The sequence below is a fragment of the Camellia sinensis genome, chromosome 15 (genome assembly GCF_055761805.1).
Source record: "Camellia sinensis isolate YWXY chromosome 15, ASM5576180v1, whole genome shotgun sequence".
In the NCBI taxonomy this organism is placed as follows: domain Eukaryota; kingdom Viridiplantae; phylum Streptophyta; class Magnoliopsida; order Ericales; family Theaceae; genus Camellia; species Camellia sinensis.
This window is the reverse complement of record NC_138975.1, coordinates 94313773-94333411: the sequence shown is the minus strand read 5'-3', so window position 1 is coordinate 94333411 and position 19639 is coordinate 94313773. Positions and strand designations below refer to the sequence as shown.

General features: G+C 41.2%; 1 protein-coding gene across 2 annotated transcripts; it reads left to right on the top strand.

Moving 5' to 3' along the window:
* The first annotated feature begins 14919 nt into the window (after positions 1–14919).
* LOC114309530 (protein KINESIN LIGHT CHAIN-RELATED 3) lies at positions 14920–19391 on the top strand. 2 transcript variants are annotated; one of them, XM_028255272.2, is made up of 3 exons: positions 14920–15474; positions 15967–17975; positions 18910–19391. In XM_028255272.2, the coding sequence occupies exons 2-3, from the start codon at positions 16015–16017 to the stop codon at positions 19121–19123; spliced, it is 2175 nt and encodes a 724-aa protein (XP_028111073.1). In that variant the 5' UTR covers positions 14920–15474; positions 15967–16014; the 3' UTR covers positions 19124–19391. The 2 variants fall into 2 exon arrangements, with proteins under 2 accessions (XP_028111073.1, XP_028111074.1); XM_028255273.2 differs by lacking the exon at positions 14920–15474 and having other exon boundaries at positions 15491–17975.
* Positions 19392–19639: the final 248 nt, after the last annotated feature.

Genomic DNA, 19639 nt, shown 5'->3' with positions numbered 1-19639 from the left:
TTACCAATAGTCATAAATAACCAAATACCACTTGAGGCATGATCAAAGATATCTTTCGTCATAAACAAAATAACAAGCACAAGAAATCATAACTAACTTATAACCAACACCTTTTTTACATTGTGTTTTATAGAATTTTCCTACTAAAATTTATTCTTCCTATCTCGACTTATCCTCTTTTATATTTTTTCAACCCACCTATTATAGTTACTCTCTAATATTTTTGCAAAATTCAATATCAAATTTCTTAATTTGAAATTTATATTTATCCAAATGGACTCTTACTATTTAAGTTTAGTAATGTCTTATTGTTGTTTATTATGAAAAAAAAAAAAATTAAATGTTGTCATTAATTTGTGCTCCCATTCACTAAATTCCAGGCTCTGCCACTGCGAACATTATGCTTATGTTATGAATAGTATAGGATAAATGTTACGATTCATTTGTGATGAAAAATATGTTACAAACCTCTTCGTGAAAAAAATATACAAAATGTTTTAACGGTTGTTACAAAATATTGTGTTTATATTTCTATGTTGTAGTAGGATGCAAAGGTATACTCTCTTTAAGGGTGCACACCATATAAGCTCCTTAAAAAAAATGTATTTCAATTTGGAACTTTCCAATAATTAGCTAAATCTCGTGTTATATTTTGACATTACTAAACTTTGACACGAGGTTTAGTAGTCAAAATTTGATTACCTTCTTTGTCTCTACATCTCTAATAGTGGGATCCACAACATAATAATTTATTTGATATTTTGTGAAAAAAATAAAAGAAATAACATTTGCTCTATTAAAGCAACATTATTAATATATAACATTTTAATACTATTTGAGAGGATAATTTTTGGGAAAGAATTGGGCCGAGCTGTGAGTTGGGCCCTGCGGCCCAAAGCGTAAAGGAATCGGTAAGAAGCCGTAATGTTATTTCGGCACAGTAGAGGTATAGATACTCCGGCCCAAAAGAAGTGAAATTATTCCGGCCCAGGAGAGGTGTGGTTATTCCGGTTCGAGAATGTGTAAAGCAACTCCGGTCCGGTGGCAGTTTGAAGTAAGTCCGGCCTTGCATTTAGTCCGGTCGTGACATATTATGGTTAGGTCGGTCAGAACTTGCCACTTGGAAGTTTGATCTAAACACACCATGGTTGAACAGGGGAAAGCCAAGATAAGGAGTTGGAGGAGAAGACCGAGCTAAGGACAGTTCGGCCTTCTCTGTGGCTCTGCGTAGCCAAGCTTATTTCAGTCATATAGTAGTTCGGCCAAAGTGAAAACCATCCCACTTGGTTTAAGCAGTGGGGGAGGGTGTAAAAGGATAAGCATTATCCTTAGGAGTATGAATCCTAGGAGGACTCTGCATGGAGAAATAAAAGTCCTACTAGGATTATGCCACTCGAAACCTATAAAAGCTCACAAGCACCACCTTGGAGGAGGTAATTGAACACAATTCTTTCTGAGAACATAAAACTTTGTCTATTTGTCAAGCTTACTGACTTAGGCATCGGAGAGGTTTCCGGCACACACCCGCCGGCTAGCTCATGTTTGTGTTTTTAGGTGATAAAGCGACGTCGTACGGAGGAGCGTGGACTTGGTCAACAGGATTATTCGAGGAGAATTATTTCCTCCCCGTACAATTGGCGCCGTCTGTGGGAAGAAACAGACAAGAACAAAAACCTCTTGACTAAGCTTCTCCTTTTTTCAATCAATGGCACACATTGAAGAACTATCGCAGTCCGCCGTTGATGGGCTAACTCCAGACGGGGGCGCAAGGCGAGAAGGATTACCCTCTCTCCCTCCTATGGCAGATCTGGAGCCCCAACAACATAACTCCAGGAGGAGTGACAGGGAAAGGCGGAATAACAGCCCTCGTCACTCTCAAAGTCCTGACAGGCAAAGGAGGAGGATTGATCCTCAAGCCCTGGAAGATCGCGTAAAGAAGCAAGATGAACTAATTCGGAAGATGGCGGCGGACATGGAGGCTTTGAAACGCCAGATGAAGACTAAAGATGTGGCGACAGGAGAGGGGCGCAAGCACAAGACACCCCCTCGCCACTCAGAGAATCATAGTAGGAATACTACACCCTCCCAAGGAAGGAGCAGAAGCCTCAGGACAGGCGACACTCATTCCTTATCTTCCAGGACTCGTCACTCCAGGTCTGAGAGGACGAGATCCGAAAGATCATACACTGAAGGAAGCACGTATTGGCCTTCACATTCACACCAAACCAGATCTAGACAAACAGAGCTGACCAGGTCATCCGACTTACGAATCGTGCTCGAAGAAAAAGCACGATGCAAGGAGGATGCCAGGGCAAGGGATCCACACCGAGTCTCGGCCTTACAACGGTTGGCTCCTCAGACGCATGGAAGCGTCGAGGTTGGAATGCCAATACCGCAACCGGCCTACGAACCAACGGACAAAGCATTGGCAAGACTACAGACTTCGCCGTTTGTTCCAGCAATCGAAAACGCGCCCCTACCATCAGGCTTTCTTCAGCCGAAATTCACTACATATGAAGGGAAGACGGACCCGTATTCACACCTGAGCCACTTTCGCCAAGTCATGGCTGTGTACAGACGAAACGAGGCCTTAATGTGTATACTCTTCCCATCGAGCCTTGGCGACTTGGGCTTGACTTGGTTCGAGAAACTCCCAGAAGGCAGCATAGCCTCATGGGCTCAACTGGCGGAAGCGTTCGTAACGAGGTTTCGAACAAACACTAAAACACCGGTGGAGATAGACCAGTTACTCTCCATCGACATGGGTGAAAAAGAGACCCTCAGATCCTACAACAGTCGCTACTGGGAGACATTCAACCAGATTGGAGACTGCCCCACCAATCTAGCCATTGCACAATATAAAAGAGGCCTACCAGTAGGGAACAGACTAAGGGATTCGATTACCATGACGCCACCCCTCACCATGGAGGCCCTGATGGAAAGAGTGCATCAGCACATCAGGGTAGAAGAGGATGGCGCACGTGCAAAAGCAAAATCTAGTGCAACCGCAGTACCATAAAAAAAGACCTCGGCAAAGGTCAATACAGTAGATCAGCAGAATAAAAACGGGCGTGGCAGACGAGATAACGGAGAAGACCCAGACAAAAGATGGTTGAGAATCCGCACTGCCATAACAACGGTGTTCAAAAAACCAATATATCGGATTCTGAGCGAAATAAAAGATGAGCCTTTCGTCAAGTGGTCAGCCAAGCTAGGGGAAGCTCAGAAAGATTACGACGACAGATCACGTTGCACCTTCCACAAAGAAAAGGGGCACCGAACTGAGAATTGCACACCGTTAAGACAACACTTGGAAGAGTTGGTGGCAGCAGGCCACTTGGACAAATATATTGAAGGAGGGACGCAACCAGCCCTCCAAGATCATAATAACCATCCCAATGGGATGCCGATCGACGCCCCACCACAAGGCATCATCAATGTAATACATGGAGTCTTTGAACCTGAGCGTGTATGCGAGCTCAGAGGATCAATCAAGAAGGCTGAGCACTTTAGGGAAGTATTAAGTGCCCAACCTGCCATCAAGAAGGGGAAGACAGAGGCAACAAACGTCATGTCTTTTTCGGATAAGGACCTGGATCGAATATACTGTCCTCACAATGATGCTCTAGTTGTCACTCTCCGAGTCAAAGATTTTGACGTCAAGCGGATTCTGATTGACCAGGGTAGTTCATGTGAGATCATGTACTACGACACATTTAAACAACTGAAGCTGCAAGACAAAGACTTGGCGCCTGCAGTTTCTCCCTTGATTGGATTCAACTCCATGCCAGAGTGGCCTGTCGGCAAAATAATTCTCCCAGTCAGAGCAGGGAGTGTAACAAAACAAGTGGAGTTCTGGGTATTGAAGGTCCCCTCCACATATAACATCATCTTGGGCAGAACATGGCTGCATGCCATGCGTTCGGTAGCGTCATCATACCATCAGGTAATGCGGTTCCCCAATGACACCGGCATAATTGAAGAAGTCTATGGCGATCAGATCATGTCAAAACAATGCTTCGCCACAGCGAATGGAAGCCGAGCGGCCAAAGGATACGTTCATTCGGTGGAAGAACCAGAAAGTAATGAACTATTCGCGGACGTCGGCAAAGAGGCTGATCAGAAAGCGGTGGAGGACTTGGTGGAGGTAAAAATAGATGAGAAGAACCCGGATAAGTTCTTCTTGCTTGGCTCATCGTTGTCCAGCACTGAGAGATTAGAGGTCTTGGAATTCTTGACCTCTAATATCGAAGTGTTTTCCTGGACGCCTTACGACATGCCAGGTATTGATCCAAACTTCATCAGTCACCAACTCAATGTCCACCCATCCGCCAGACCAGTCATCCAACGCACACGCAGATCGGCACTCCACCACGCCGAAATAGTGGCAGAAGAGGTAGGCAACCTGCTGGAGGCAGGAGCAATAAGAGAAGTGCACTACCCAAGATGGATCTCCAACATAGTCGTAATGCCAAAAAAGAATGGTAAATGGCGTGTCTGCGTCGACTACAAAACAGTCAACAAGGCGTGCCCAAAAGATAGCTTTCCTCTACCAAGGATAGATCAACTGGTGGACCTAACGGCAGGGCATAACCGACTTAGCTTTCTGGATGCATACAGAGGCTACCACCAGATCGCCATGCATGAACCAGACCAGGAGGTCACATCCTTCACAACACCAAGGGGGTTATATTGCTACAAGGTCATGCGCTTTGGCCTAAAGAACGCAGGGGCGACATTCCAACGGATGGTCACCAAGATGTTTGAACCATTGTTAGGCAGAACAATGGAGGCTTACATCGACGACATGGTGGTCAAAAGCAAGGATGAGAATGACCATCTTAAAGATCTAGGCGAGATGTTCCAGATCCTGAAGAAACACAAGTTGCGCCTCAATGCGTCCAAATGCGCATTCGGAGTTGGATCTGGCAAATTCTTGGGCTTCCTGGTGACTAACCGAGGTATAGAAGCAGACCCCTCTCAGATTAAAGCAATCCAGGAATTGGAGAGACCAAACTCAGTCAAAGAAGTGCAGCATCTCACTGGTATGGCAGCTGCGCTCAACCGGTTCATAAGCAGGTCATCAGACAGACTACGACCATTCTTCCAAGCTTTAAAAGCCAAGTTTGAGTGGGATGAAGAATGCGACCGAGCTCTGGAAAGCTTGAAGGAGTACATGTCTTCCCCACCACTACTTGTTACTCCAGTACCTGGTGAAAAACTCTTTTTGTACCTGGCAGTCTCTCAGCACGCAGTCAGCGCAGTGTTGGTTCGTGCAGAAGGAATACAACACTTGCCCATCTTTTATGTCAGCAAGACATTGTTGGGAGCCGAAACAAGGTACTTGCCCTTGGAGAAACTAGCATTAGCATTAATGATGGCATCCAGAAAATTGGCGCACTACTTTCACGCCCACACCATAGTCGTCCTCACAGCCTTTCCATTAAAAGCTCTGTTTGAAAGGGCGAACTTTAGCGGGCGAATTTTGAAGTGGGCAGTAGAGTTAAGACAATTCGACATCAAGTTCCAACCCAAGACCGCAATAAAAGCCCAATCTTTGGCAGACTTCGTCGCAGAGTTTACTCCTGGAAGTCATCATATCTGCCCAGTCGACTTAACCGACACAACCGAACTAGGGACGGAAGTTGACGCCGGAATAACGCAACCCCTAGTGGAAAGTAGTCAATCAAGCACCAAGGCAGACCATACTAAGGACAACAAGGAAGAGACAAGCAAAGGCTCACCAGCAGTTCAAACAGAGGACAAAGGGCAGATAGCCAACATGGACCTTGAGGAAAACACCATTCTTGACCCCACGACATCATCTGATCCTTCCACTTGCTGGAAATTATTCGTTGGAGAGATGTGGAAGCTCTTTGTGGATGGAGCATCCAACCGACATGGTGCAGGGCTTGGCATAGTCCTCATCTCTCCAGACGGCCTGGTTGTAGAGCAAGCAATCAACCTTGGCTTCCCAGCATCCAACAATGAAGCGGAGTATGAGGCGCTTCTCGCAGGACTTAAGTCAGCATACTACATGAAGGCCACCGAACTAATGGTATACAGTGACTCTCTGCTGGTGGTAAACCAAATTTCTGGCGAATACGAAGCAAAGGACGACAGAATGGCCAAGTACCAAGAGTTAGTCAGAACAGAGATCAAGAAGTTTGATGTAGTAAGAATAGAACAAATTGGCAGAGAGGAAAACTGCCGAGCGGACGAACTAGCAGGCCTTGCCTCAATGGCAGATACATCAATCCCTCATCCATTACTCATCGACTTCTTACCAAGACCAAGCATAGAAGACCCCGAAGTGGAAGAAGTATGTTGTACAAAACTAGGCCCTTCATGGATGGATCCCATCATCCTATTCCTAAAAGACGGCATCCTACCAGAAGAGAAAAAAGAAGCCAACAGAATAAGGGCAAAGTCGTAGCGATTTTGGCTATCTCCATCTTTGGCATTATAAAAGAAGTCATTCTCTGGGCCTTACCTCAAGTGCGTTCATCCCAGCAAAGTAGAAGCATTCTTGTTCGAAATACACGAAGGGGTGTGTGGAAGTCATCAAGGGGGAAGGTCGCTCGCTTACAGGGCTATTTCGCAAGGATATTGGTGGCCATGTATGCAAGCAGACTCAGAGAAATATGTGAAGAAGTGTGAGAAATGCCAAAAATTCGCGCACCAAATACATCAACCAGCAAGAGAACTCCTACCATTAACTAGCCCATGGCCTTTCGCAATATGGGGCTTGGACATAGTAGGACCACTTCCAACAGCGCCCGGGGGTAGAAAATTCTTTCTCGCAGCAACAGACTACTTCACAAAGTGGGTGGAAGCAGAAGCATTGGCGTCAATTAAAGAAAAAGACGTGAAGAAGTTTGTTTGGCAGAATATCATCACTCGGTTTGGCATACCAAAAGCACTGATCTCAGACAATGGAACTCAGTTCGACGGCAGAATCTTTAGAAGCTTTTGTGAAGAGTACAAGATAGAGTTCTACAATTCTACACCGGCATATCCTCAAGCAAATGGGCAAGCTGAAGCATCAAATAAAGTCGTCTTGGATGGACTAAAGAAAAGGCTAGAGAAAGCAAAAGGCAAGTGGGCAGATGAACTTCCTCACGTCTTATGGGCTTACCGCACCACGCCTCGGCGATCAACTGGAGAAACACCATTCTCCTTAGCCTATGGAATGGAAGCAGTGATCCCACTAGAAGTTGGCCTCCCCACAATTCGAAGCGAAAATTTTGATCCAAACTTAAATGGAGAAGCCATAGCCTTAGAACTCGACCTTGCAGAAGAAAGAAGAGAAAGAGCACTAGTCCACATCGCCTCATACCAACGAGAGTTAATCAGAAAATACAGCAAAAAGGTTCATCCAAGACAATTCAAGATTGGGGATTGGGTACTACGCAAAGTAATGGGAAACACCTTGATCCCAGGAGACGGCAAGTTAGGCCCAAATTGGGAAGGTCCTTATAAGGTGGTTGGGTTAGCAGGCAAAGGGGCATACCACCTAGAAGACAAGGATGGCAAGGCAATCCCTAGGCCATGGAATACGGCCAATCTCAAGTTATTTTACTTTTAGCTTTTCTTTTTCAAACATATGTAATTTTTTCTTCCTTCAATAAAATGAGAAATTCTTTTTAGCAGAAGTTGTTCCTTGTAAAAGTTAGCTTTAGTAAAGATTAGGCGCATTGCAAGCATTTTATTCTAAGTTAGCCGGAAAAACTAACTTAGGGGTTGGCTGGAATAAACCAACACCCTTCCTAAGCCCAGGATAAGGATCCAGGCTGCAGGACATTTGGTCGGAATAACCAAATACTATAAGTTAGCTGGAAAAACTAACTTCGATGGTTGGCCAGAATAAACCAACACCTGTTACTCTTCAGCCGAAGTAAGTGCAAGGCTGAAGAGTGGTTGGCTGGAATAAACCAACACTTGTTACTCTTCAGCCGAAGTAAGTGCAAGGCTGAAGAGTGGTTGGCTGGAATAAACCAACACTTGTTACTCTTCAGCCGAAGTAAATGCAAGGCTGAAGAGTGGTTGGCTGGAATAAACCAACACTTGTTACTCTTCAGCCGAAGTAAGTGCAAGGCTGAAGAGTGGTTGGCTGGAATAAACCAACTCTTGTTACTCTTCAGCCAAAATAAGTGCAAGGCTGAAGAGTGGTTGGCTGGAATAAACCAACACTTGTTACTCTTCAGCCAAAGTAAGTGCAAGGCTGAAGAGTGGTTGGCTGGAATAAACCAACACTTGTTACTCTTCAGCCGAAGTAAGTGCAAGGCTGAAGAGTGGTTGGCTGGAATAAACCAACTCTTGTTACTCTTCAGCCAAAGTAAGTGCAAGGCTGAAGAGTGGTTGGCTGGAATAAACCAACACTTGTTACTCTTCAGCCGAAGTAAGTGCAAGGCTGAAGAGTGGTTGGCTGGAATAAACCAACTCTTGTTATTCTTCAGCCAAAGTAAGTGCAAGGCTGAAGAGTGGTTGGCTGGAATAAACCAACTCTTGTTACTCTTCAGCCGAAGTAAGTGCATGGCTGAAGAGTGGTTGGCTGGAATAAACCAACACTTGTTACTCTTCAGCCGAAGTAAGTACAAGGCTGAAGAGTGGTTGGCTGGAATAAACCAACACTTGTTACCCTTCAGCCATAGTAAGGGTATGGCTGAAATTGGATTGACTGGATTAAGCACTTTGTACTCCTCACCCGAAGTGATTATATCGGCTAAGGAGTGGTTGGCTGGTAAGCATAGTTTAAAAAGCCAAAACCGAAATAGAAGTTGGAGTAATAAAAGGCATTACAAAGTACAGACATACATATCAGAACCGGAACAAGAGTTGTAGCAAAATTTTTTCATTCATTGAAACTATTACAAAGGAGGTTCATAGTTCGGTTACAATGGCAAAAAGCAACAAAGAAAAAATACACAATCAGGAAAAAAGTTCTTCAATTTCGGCGTCAAAAGCCGCATCTCCATCAACTTGAAGACCGGTCTCAGGAGGAAGTTCACTCTCGGTTGCCAGGATGGTTTCGGTTGGAACCACGGTTTCATTTGGCTGATCAACAGGTGGGTCTTCTACCATGGGCTCCAACCGAAGTGATGGGTCTGCACTAGCAACCAGAATGTCTTTAGGAGCAGAGGAGTCATCAGAATCTGAGTCCTCCAGAAACTCTTGTTGCAAGGCGTCTGCATACTCCGCAAGGGACTTCGGTATAAAGTAAGTTGGAGGGTCGAAGACCTCGGTCTGTTGATCATGACCGAGCTTCTCCACAGCCGCCCTCCAGCCGCACTTGAAGAACAGCTCCTTGGCGGCGTCGCATTGTTTGACATAGGCGTCTTCTGCCTTCTTGCAACCTTGCTTGTACCCCTCATTTTCGGCCTCCTCCACGCTCTTTTTTAGTTGGCTTATTTCGGTATCTTTTCTCTTTTCAAGTTTTACCAGCTCACGCAGGTATTTGTCCTTCATAGCAATGGCCGCTTTCTGCCTTTCTGCCTCCGCCGAACTAACCAGATCGGCAAGACGGCCGTTCTCCGCTTGTAGTTCGGCCATTTTCTTTTCGGCTTCTTCTAGCTCGGCTGCTTTTGCTTCGGCTTCAACCATTGCCTGCCTTGTGGCTTTTCTGAGTTCTTGGACTTTCTTGTAAGTAATGTTGTTCTTCTGTAAGGCCTGACACAACAAAGACTTCTCTTAAGCCGAAGTAAAAGTTGGAAATTAGACAAAAGAAACGGACAGAGCTACTTACCAAGATCATGGACTTCGATGTGGACCGGATTGACTTCATTTCGGTGTTTAATTGCTTTAAGTGGTGCCCCATGTCCTTGGGGAGGCACACACTTTTGGCCAGGTTAAAGGCCAATTGGTGATCTTTTTCAGCCACAACCGAGTCAGTAGCTTTGATGTCTCGGTCGTTGAAGGTCAGCGGCGGAGCCCATTTCGGAGATTCAGCTCGGTCAGTTTGCTCCGGTTAGAGGGCTGGTTGAGGACTTTGGGGGATGGATTCAACCTCATCGACAAGTTACTGTTCGGTCGATGTAGATCGGGCACGTTTGGAAGGACGAGATGAAGAAGGCTGCTGAGAAGGGAGGGCCACAACGGCAGGCTGCGTTTCTAAGGATGGTTGCACTTCGGCCCTGGTTGTTGCGATCAGAAGGGCCCTCACTCTGCTTTTCTTCGCCATCTCTTCTTCAGCTGTTAATGGGACAAGTCGTATTTCGAGCAAGTTTGGGTCCGGTTCAGGTGCTTCCTCTAGAAGGAAATCGGTCACTCGGGCCTTTCGACGACCGCTATATCGGTAGGTCGGTTCAAAGTTTAGAAGCTTGGCCCAACTCCTTTCTTTACACCGTAGTGCGGCTCGCAAAATCGCAAGGTTGGGATAGCTATATAGGGAACGAAGGTGGGCGAAATCTGCAAAAAGAGAAGTGTTAGTTCGGTTAATAGACTAAAAAAAACCGAAATAACATACAAGGAAGAAGACCGAAGTTAAATTACCGGGCTCTCCCTTTTTCCAATTTATAGGTCGGCCAGGAATTTGGGCTTGAAAATCCTCAAAGTTCCCAGAGACCCAGAAAAAATCATCGTCATTAAGATCTTTGTCCGGTGTGTGTTTAACTATCTTCTCTCGGCGGTGGCGAATCCTAAGGTAATAGACCCACCCAGCATCTTTTGAGCCGATGGAGTATTGATGGAAAATTTCGGCCAGGCCGAGGTTTAGTCCGGTTTGGTGGTTCAGTGCGGCTATTCCCATTATAATGCGATATGTATTGGTGGACAGTTGGGTGGGGCATAATCTAGTCTGCCTAAGAAATTCACAGATCAGCGGTTGGACAGGAAACCGTAGTCCGGTTTCTATTATGGATTGAAGGGTAAAAGGGACGTAGCCTTCTTTTTCCCAGGGAATAACATCTTTTTCGGCTAACAACAGATGGACGTCTTCAGGAATATGGTAATCTTTCCTAAATTTGGCCATACCACCAGGGGTCTCAACTAGATACCTATACTTACCCATCTGATGTATAATTTACTTATAATTTATATCGGTGCAAAAATCGTGCTCAGTAGCTCGGTTGAGCGCACGCAGGAGTGCCTGGGTAACCTAAGTCTGCAAAGTAGAAAACAGAGGGGGTTAAAGCACTGATCGTTGGACCGTGCTACAATTTAAAAGCAAGGTATAAGAGCCCTACTTCGGCCTCAAAAAACTGGTTCTATCTCGGTTCATCAAAAGGTTTGGTAGCTCGGTTTGGGCAGGTTGCTCGGTAGACCGGTTTAACGTCTAGGGGCAGCTTTCTGAGTTCGGTCTAAAAAACTAAGAAAGCTGGTTTAGCCCCAAGGCCTAAATCGGTTGCAGTATGAATAAAGTTACTTCGGTTAAGCCTCTAGGGGCGGCTTTCTGAGTTCGGTTTAGGAACTAAGAAAGCCTGCTTGGCCCCAAAAGCTTAGTTCGGTTGAAAACCGAGGTTCCTAGTTTGATATATTCAAAACTCGATGATCTTATTTCGGCTAAAGTGAGTCAGGCTCTGGTAACTTTTTGAAACTTTCAAGTTCTAGTTCGGTTATTGACTACGGTGATCTACCTATTTAATGCAAACAGGATTCTAGTTCGGTTGCTACCTAATTTTGGATATAAAGCAAGTTTTTTACAGAAGTTCATACACGTATGAGCTCTGCTATTATTTTTTCATAAAAGTACAGAAGCGAAGCGTCAAAAATGAAAGAAAATGTTTGCAAAAAACATGCAAAACAAAACTATACAGATTCGAAAGCAAAATAAAGGAAGCAAAGTAAGTCTACTTACCAGGTGGAAGAAGAGGGATCTGATGATGGGAAAGTGGCAGCAAAATCAGTTCTCAAAAGTGAAGGAAGAACACGAACAGCAAGAACACAGAGAGATAAGATGAAGAATGGAAGGTGAATGATTCAAGAGAAAGAAATGTTATTTTGTGAAAGAGGAGAGAGAAAAAAGCGGCAAAAAGGGGCGGGACTGTTCAAAAAGTTCGAAGTACGAAGGCGGCGTGATAACAGCTCACGGCCTATCAGAGCCCGCCACGTGGCAAGGGAAAGGGAAGCGTTACAGTCGTGATTGAAGAGACGTTTTTCGGAGTAAAACTAGCTCGACTGGATACACTGAAGGGTTTTTATCTCGGCTGGAAAGGCTTGTAGAACTTCAGCTCGGTTGAAGGATTTGTAATCTCCATCATGCTATGCAGATGAAATTAAGGGGCAATTGAGAGGGTAATTTTTGGGAAAGAATTGGGCCGAGCTGTGAGTTGGGCCCTGCGGCCCAAAGCGTAAAGGAATCGGTAAGAAGCCGTAATGTTATTTCGGCCCAGTAGAGGTATAGATACTCCGGCCCAAAAGAAGTGAAGTTATTCCGGCCCAGGAGAGGTGTGGTTATTCCGGTTCGAGAATGTGTAAAGCAACTCCGGTCTGGTGGCAGTTTGAAGTGAGTCCGGCCTTGCATTTAGTTCGGTCGTGACATATTATGGTTAGGTCGGTCAGAACTTGCCACTTGGAAGTTTGATCTAAACACACCATGGTTGAATAGGGGAAAGCCAAGATAAGGAGTTGGAGGAGAAGACCGAGCTAAGGACAGTTCGGCCTTCTCTGTGGCTCTGCGTAGCCAAGCTTATTTCAGTCATATAGTAGTTCGGCCAAAGTGAAAACCATCCCACTTGGTTTAAGCAGTGGGGGAGGGTGTAAAAGGATAAGCATTATCCTTAGGAGTATGAATCCTAGGAGGACTCTGCATGGAGAAATAAAAGTCATACTAGGATTATGCCACTCGAAACCTATAAAAGCTCACAAGCACCACATTGGAGGAGGTAATTGAACACAATTCTTTCTGAGAACATAAAACTTTGTCTATTTGTCAAGCTTACTGACTTAGGCATCGGAGAGGTTTCCGGCACACACCCGCCGGCTAGCTCACGTTTGTGTTTTCAGATGATAAAGCGACGTCGTACGGAGGAGCGTGGACTTGGTCAACAGGATTATTCAAGGAGAATTATTTCCTCCCGTACACTATTCATTATTAAAATATAATAATAACTAGTTATTTAGCTATTGAATCATTAGAGATGCACCTACATATTTACATATTTAGTCTTACTTTCATTCTACGTGTTGATTTATTATAATTGTTTGATTATATATTGAGATTCTATATCTCAAAATTAAAATTCTTATAAATGAATAGAAACAGAATGAATTTTTTTTAAGACAAAGAATCCCAGACCCATCTTTCCACAGAAAACTCGAATTTAACTTTGGAGTTATGAAAATTCATATACATGCATACTATAGTTGATGCACATACTCCACCCATTTAGTTTTTTTTTTTTTTTTGTTTTTTTGAGAACCAATAAACATCATTTAGCTTTTGTGTGATACACATTTATGCATTCACTGCATCCTTGTAACCATCTATTGGAAGCAATTAAACCTTCATGACAGGGACTTTGGGTTTGTATTTGATATTTTACATTTTACCCAAATCATCTTCCTCTTTTTTTTTTTTTTTTTTTTTTTTTTTTTTTTTTTTTTTACTTCTCTCTCTGAGAGAAATTGTAAGAAAAAAAAAAAAATTATATCACATGATAATAAGACTTAAACCACAATAGTATGAAAGTGATTCATTTAGGAAAAATGATATTCATACAAAATTTAAGACTAAAAAGATGTGATAATGGTTATTTATTTATTTTTGCAATTATAAAACATAACGACATACATTTTGACTTTCTATGAATGAATATAAATGAGATATATTGGTCTATGTAAGACTATAATACACACATATATCCATTTACGACATTTATGGTTCTTGATTATGATCAATTGTAGTGTTCATTATAATATGACGTATTATAGTATTAGTTATTATTTATTATAATTACTATTTTAATTATGATCTAAGGACTCATTATTTATGCCTAAAATAATGTTTAGTTATCACAAATTTTAGTGTTGGTCATGACTTTATTATGATGTATTGTTGTCATGGCTGAGGAGGTCTATGCCATGAGTAATGTTAGTCTATTGTGATTCTTTTAGGTATTGATTGAAGTGGTTTGATTATGACATTTTATGATATGAATATTAAAATTGTCATAATTTGTATATAATACACATTTAAAAAGAGATTTGTATTGTAAAAGATCTTCTTTGTAAATTTTGTTTATATAATATTACTCCTTATCCACGTATCAATCACTAATTTCAAGGTTTGTTGAGTTGAAAAGTCAAAAATTTATTTGTCATAAGCCAAAAAATAAAAAATTTTATTCACAAAAAAAATAATATTTAAAATTTTTTTTCTCTAAACCAATCATTTTTTTATTTTTTATTTTAAATTCACAACAAATCATAAAAAAGGCTAACGCAAACCACCCTCAATAGTTAAAAAGTCAATAAACCGAGTCTCGGTTCGAAGTCTAGACATAAATAGGGGAAATATTAAAAAATAAAAAATAGTAAAATAATTTTTCTAGGGAAAGGGTTCGGTTCACTATTGATCCATTTCTCTTGAATTTTAGTCCCTACTCCTTTAATCATTGTTGGTCGCTTAAAAGGGGCGACCTTAGTATTTAATCTCATATTTAATTTGGACCTTAATTTCTCACCCTCTATAATTTCAAATACATGAATATATACCATTTTTTTCTTTTTTGTGTATAAATTAGTACATGAATAACGTATATTTTTATAAATTTCAGATTATTTTATCACCTTTTTCTTTTTTTTTTTTCTTTATTTTCCTCCAAATAAAAACAAGGTGACTTACCAGTCAATGTACATAACACTCCAGGGTATATCCGTCATAAAAAAATTACGAACCCTAAGATAGATTGACACGTGGCAAGTTGAGAGTGGTAGAAACAGACAGAAAACAAATCGGCGGTTGCAAGCGTGGGTTCAGTGTTCGGCCAGAAGTCATCTTCCTCCTTCCTCTGACATTCCACCGCTGCCTCTAAAATCTCCTATTCCTACTTTCTTAATCCTCATTGTTATAATCATATCTATATTGACCTCTTTTAAAAATTAACTATTTTAATTGATTATATTTTAATTTTTAATTATTTCAATAAGTTAAAATATTTATATTTAAAAAAATAATTAATTTTTTTAATTAAATATGATATTTATAAGAAAAAAAATAAAATAATTATAAATATAATATAATATTTTATTTTATTAATTATTTTAACTTATTTTATTTTTTTATAAATTTTAATGGGAAAAAATCTCAATCCCAACTAGCCAAACAGGGCCATCATCTGTATCAGAGTTCCCATTTTGCCCTCATCTCCTTCGTGCCCCATCAAACTTGTTTTTGTATATACAGAGACCCACCACAGCCACAGGGTAGATTTTTGTTTTTAATTTTCTCATTTCTATCCATCTCTCTATATATATACAATACTCAGAGGACAGAACACCACACTTGGGTGTCCTCTTTCATAGGTTGTCTTTGAGGTATGACTTTTCTTCTCATTTTTTGTTTTTGTTTTTTGTGTTTTTGTTTCTGTTTCATGTATGTTCAATTCATTTCCTTTTTCTACCCATTTTCTTATATAGTATATATATGGCCTTTTTCCATTGTTGGATCAGTTTTATGAAGTCAACTACAAACTTTCTTTCTATTTCTTTTCTGGGTTTTTATGTTGATTTCATAGTAGTTAAGTCTGTAGTTCCTGAGTAGTTATGCTAATTTAGCCAATATGTATTGATGTTCAAAGATCTATTTAAGAAATCATCACCTCTGTTATTACATTATGTGCATATGTATATATGTAACTGTTCTGTTGTCTTGGAACTTAAAACATCAAAGTTTGTGGATAGTAATGTTTTTTTGCAAATTTGTCAGAAATATATGTCATTCTTGTTTGGATCTGAATTGGGAATAGATAGATAGGACATATATGTAGAGTGGAGGTCTGATTTTTGTAAATTGAACATCTGTTGCAGATAATTTATTTGAATTATTAAGTTATTTGTTAATTGAGGTCGTGTAAAATGCCTGGAGTTGTTGTGGAGGGAACTCTTGAAGATGGGTTTGTGAATGAAAATGGAAATTCTACACCATGTAAAGAGAATTCAGTTCAAAATAAACCCCCTAATTGTACTCTGAGTCTGCAGAGTCCTCAGAATGCTGCTGTTGTAGAAGCCCCTTTCAATGGAGTTGTTGACACTTCAATTGAGCAGCTTTATGATAATGTATGTGAGATGCAGAGTTCTGATCAGTCACCTTCTAGGGCTAGCTTTGGATCTGATGGTGATGAGTCAAGGATTGATTCAGAGTTACGCCATCTTGTCGGTGGAGAGATGAGAGAAGTGGAGATTATGGAAGAGGAAGTAGTAGAGGTGGAAAAAAGTAGAGATCATGAAAGTCATAGTGATTCGGGTTTTAAGAAGGAAAGCTCGTCCGTGGATAAGAAATTGGGGAAATTGGATAATAACCAATCAAAGAAAGCTCCTCAATTGCATTCGGAATCAGAATCATCGTTGAAATCAAACCCAAAGAGCAAAAGCCCTCAAGAGAAGCCTCCTATTGAAAAGAGGAACGATAAGGTTTCAAGAAAATCAAGAAAACCGTTGGGAGGGATGAAGTTGCAGAATGGGACCGAGGACTCATCGGAGTCCGGGTTAGAAAATCCGGATCTTGGACCATTTTTGCTTAAGCAAGCGAGGGATTTGATTTCTTCTGGGGATAATAATCCCCAGAAAGCTCTCGAATTAGCTTTTCGAGCAGCAAAATCGTTTGAGAAATGTGCGAATGGAAAACCCAGTTTAGACTTGGTCATGTGCTTACATGTTACTGCAGCAATCTACTGTAATCTAGGCCAGTATAGCGAAGCAATTCCAGTTCTTGAGCATTCAATCGCAATTCCAGTGATTGAGGATGGCCAAGATCATTCACTAGCTAAATTTGCGGGTCATATGCAACTGGGTGATACATATGCAATGCTGGGGCAGCTTGAGAACTCTATCGCGTGTTACACAACAGGTTTGGAAGTTCAGAAACAAGTTTTGGGAGATACAGATCCAAGAGTTGGTGAGACTTGTAGGTATTTAGCTGAAGCTCATGTCCAAGCATTGCAATTCGATGAGGCAGAGAAGTATTGTCGAATGGCTCTCGACATTCACAAAGAGAACGGTTCACCCGCTTCGCTCGAAGAGGCAGCAGATAGGAGGCTCATGGGGCTTATATGTGAAACTAAGGGCAATCACGAGGCTGCTCTTGAGCACCTTGTTTTGGCCAGCATGGCTATGGTGGCAAATGGGCAGGAAACGGAGGTGGCGTCTGTGGATTGCAGCATCGGAGACACTTACTTATCGCTGACTCGCTATGATGAGGCGGTTTTCGCATATCAGAAGGCGTTGACAGTTTTCAAGTCCTCCAAAGGCGAAAATCACCCATCAGTTGCTTCAGTTTTTGTGCGCTTGGCTGATTTGTATAACAAAACGGGCAAATTGAGGGAATCAAAATCATATTGTGAGAATGCCCTTCGCATTTATACGAAGCCCATTCATGGGATTCCTCCAGAAGAGATTGCCAGTGGTCTCACTGATGTTTCTGCTATTTATGAATCAATGAATGAGCTCGAACAGGCGCTGAAGTTGTTACAGAAGGCGTTAAAGATATATAATGATGCCCCGGGGCAGCAAAGCACGATTGCAGGAATTGAAGCCCAGATGGGAGTCATGTACTATATGTTGGGAAACTACTCTGAGTCTTACAACTCGTTTAAGAACGCGATTCTGAAGCTTCGGGCAAGTGGGGAGAAGAAATCTGCCTTCTTTGGGATCGCTCTTAATCAGATGGGGCTTGCTTGCGTGCAGCGTTATGCTATAAATGAGGCTGCGGAATTGTTTGAAGAGGCGAGGAGTGTTTTAGAACATGAGTATGGACCTTATCATCCCGACACGCTTGGGGTATATAGCAATCTTGCCGGCACATATGATGCTGTTGGCAGGTATGCACCCTTTTACATTTCTGTAGTTTCTCTAGTATCATTTTTATTTCTGTATTTTTTTTTAAAATCATGATATTATTGTTTTATAATTGACAGTTGGAAAGTGTTTTCTCTTCATGCAAAGGAGGGTTGTATAAACTACTTAGTGATTTACCAATCTGTCTGGACTTGTGATGATTCACTGGCCATGCCAAGTAGTATTTAGACCTACTAAATTCAGGGATTAGATTTACTTTATATTTCACCCTTTTCATATCAAACTTTGGACTAAAATAAATGATAAAGCTGTCCTTTGCTTTTTCATTCCTTTTTTTCACCTTTGGTATAAAGCAATACTCGGACTTATTCAAAAGGGTAGAATTTGTTCACTTTGTCATGAATTTTGTCGACTAGATAATTGCATAAATCAGAGCGACGTTAAAGTTGCAGAGACTTGTGTTATAACAAACGAAAAACCAAAAAATCATAAAGAAGGTCATCATCTATTGTTGTGCTGTCATCTGGGATGCCGGATAGGGTGGTCTTAAAATATACATAGAGATTCTGGTTACCGATGACTTGAAAGTTCAGGGAAGAAAGATTTTATCTTACACTATATGTAAATAAAAATATAAAATATATTATAAAGTGAACAGCCCAGTTTAATGCTAATTCTTATTCCAAAATTATCCAAACAATACTTTATTTTTATTTTTATTTTACATACAATTGTTTAAACCATTCCAATTAGCAATTGTCTGGGCAACAATGGCAGAAAACCACATCCCAAAATATTTCAGTTTCACACTCTCCATAAACCACCTCTCCCACTATTTGATTTTGCACACACTCAATGTGTTAGGCTATGCAAAGCTGAGTTATGCATTTTTACAAATTATATCTAGTTGATCAGTCTGTATTGTCCTTCTTTTAATGCATTTGTTTTGTTATATAGGTTGGATGATGCAATTGAAATATTGGAACGTGTCGTTGGGATGAGGGAGGAAAAGCTTGGGACAGCAAATCCTGATGTGGAAGATGAAAAGAAGCGGTTGGGTGAGTTACTAAAAGAAGCAGGAAGGGTCCGGAGTAGAAAATCCAGATCATTAGAGAACCTCCTTGATGCCAACCATAATCTTACTATAAACAAAGATGGCATTAAGGTATGATGATAATAAGGATGTTTTTATTATTGGGAATTGTGTATATAAGAGAGAATTTTTAAGCAAGAAAAGGAAATAAGAAAGATGAGAAAGTATAGGTGGTTGGTGTGTTGATTAGATTCTTGTTTTGGGATCAAATTAAATAACCGAGTGGGGGTTATGCTTATGCTTGTAATATTTGATTTATATGATCATTATACTTGTCAAAGGTGGTTCTATTTTGTATTGCATTGTTTAAAATATTTTGTAAAAAATTTCTTGGTGTTTATTTGTATATTTATGTTCAATGATTGATGGAATTTCAATGTTCTTACTTGCTGTTACTTTTACTGGCTTGTGCCTCTCAAAATCATAGAATATCTCTGCATTTGAGTGATTTGTGATTGATGAGCGCGTTCAAGTTGCATAATATATTTATTTTTGTTAGATTAGATATTCGTCCTTAATAGCCGACACTGGGGTATAATTTGGGATCATTTATGTTTGGTACTTTTGTATGAGGATGAGATGAAATCATGAAAG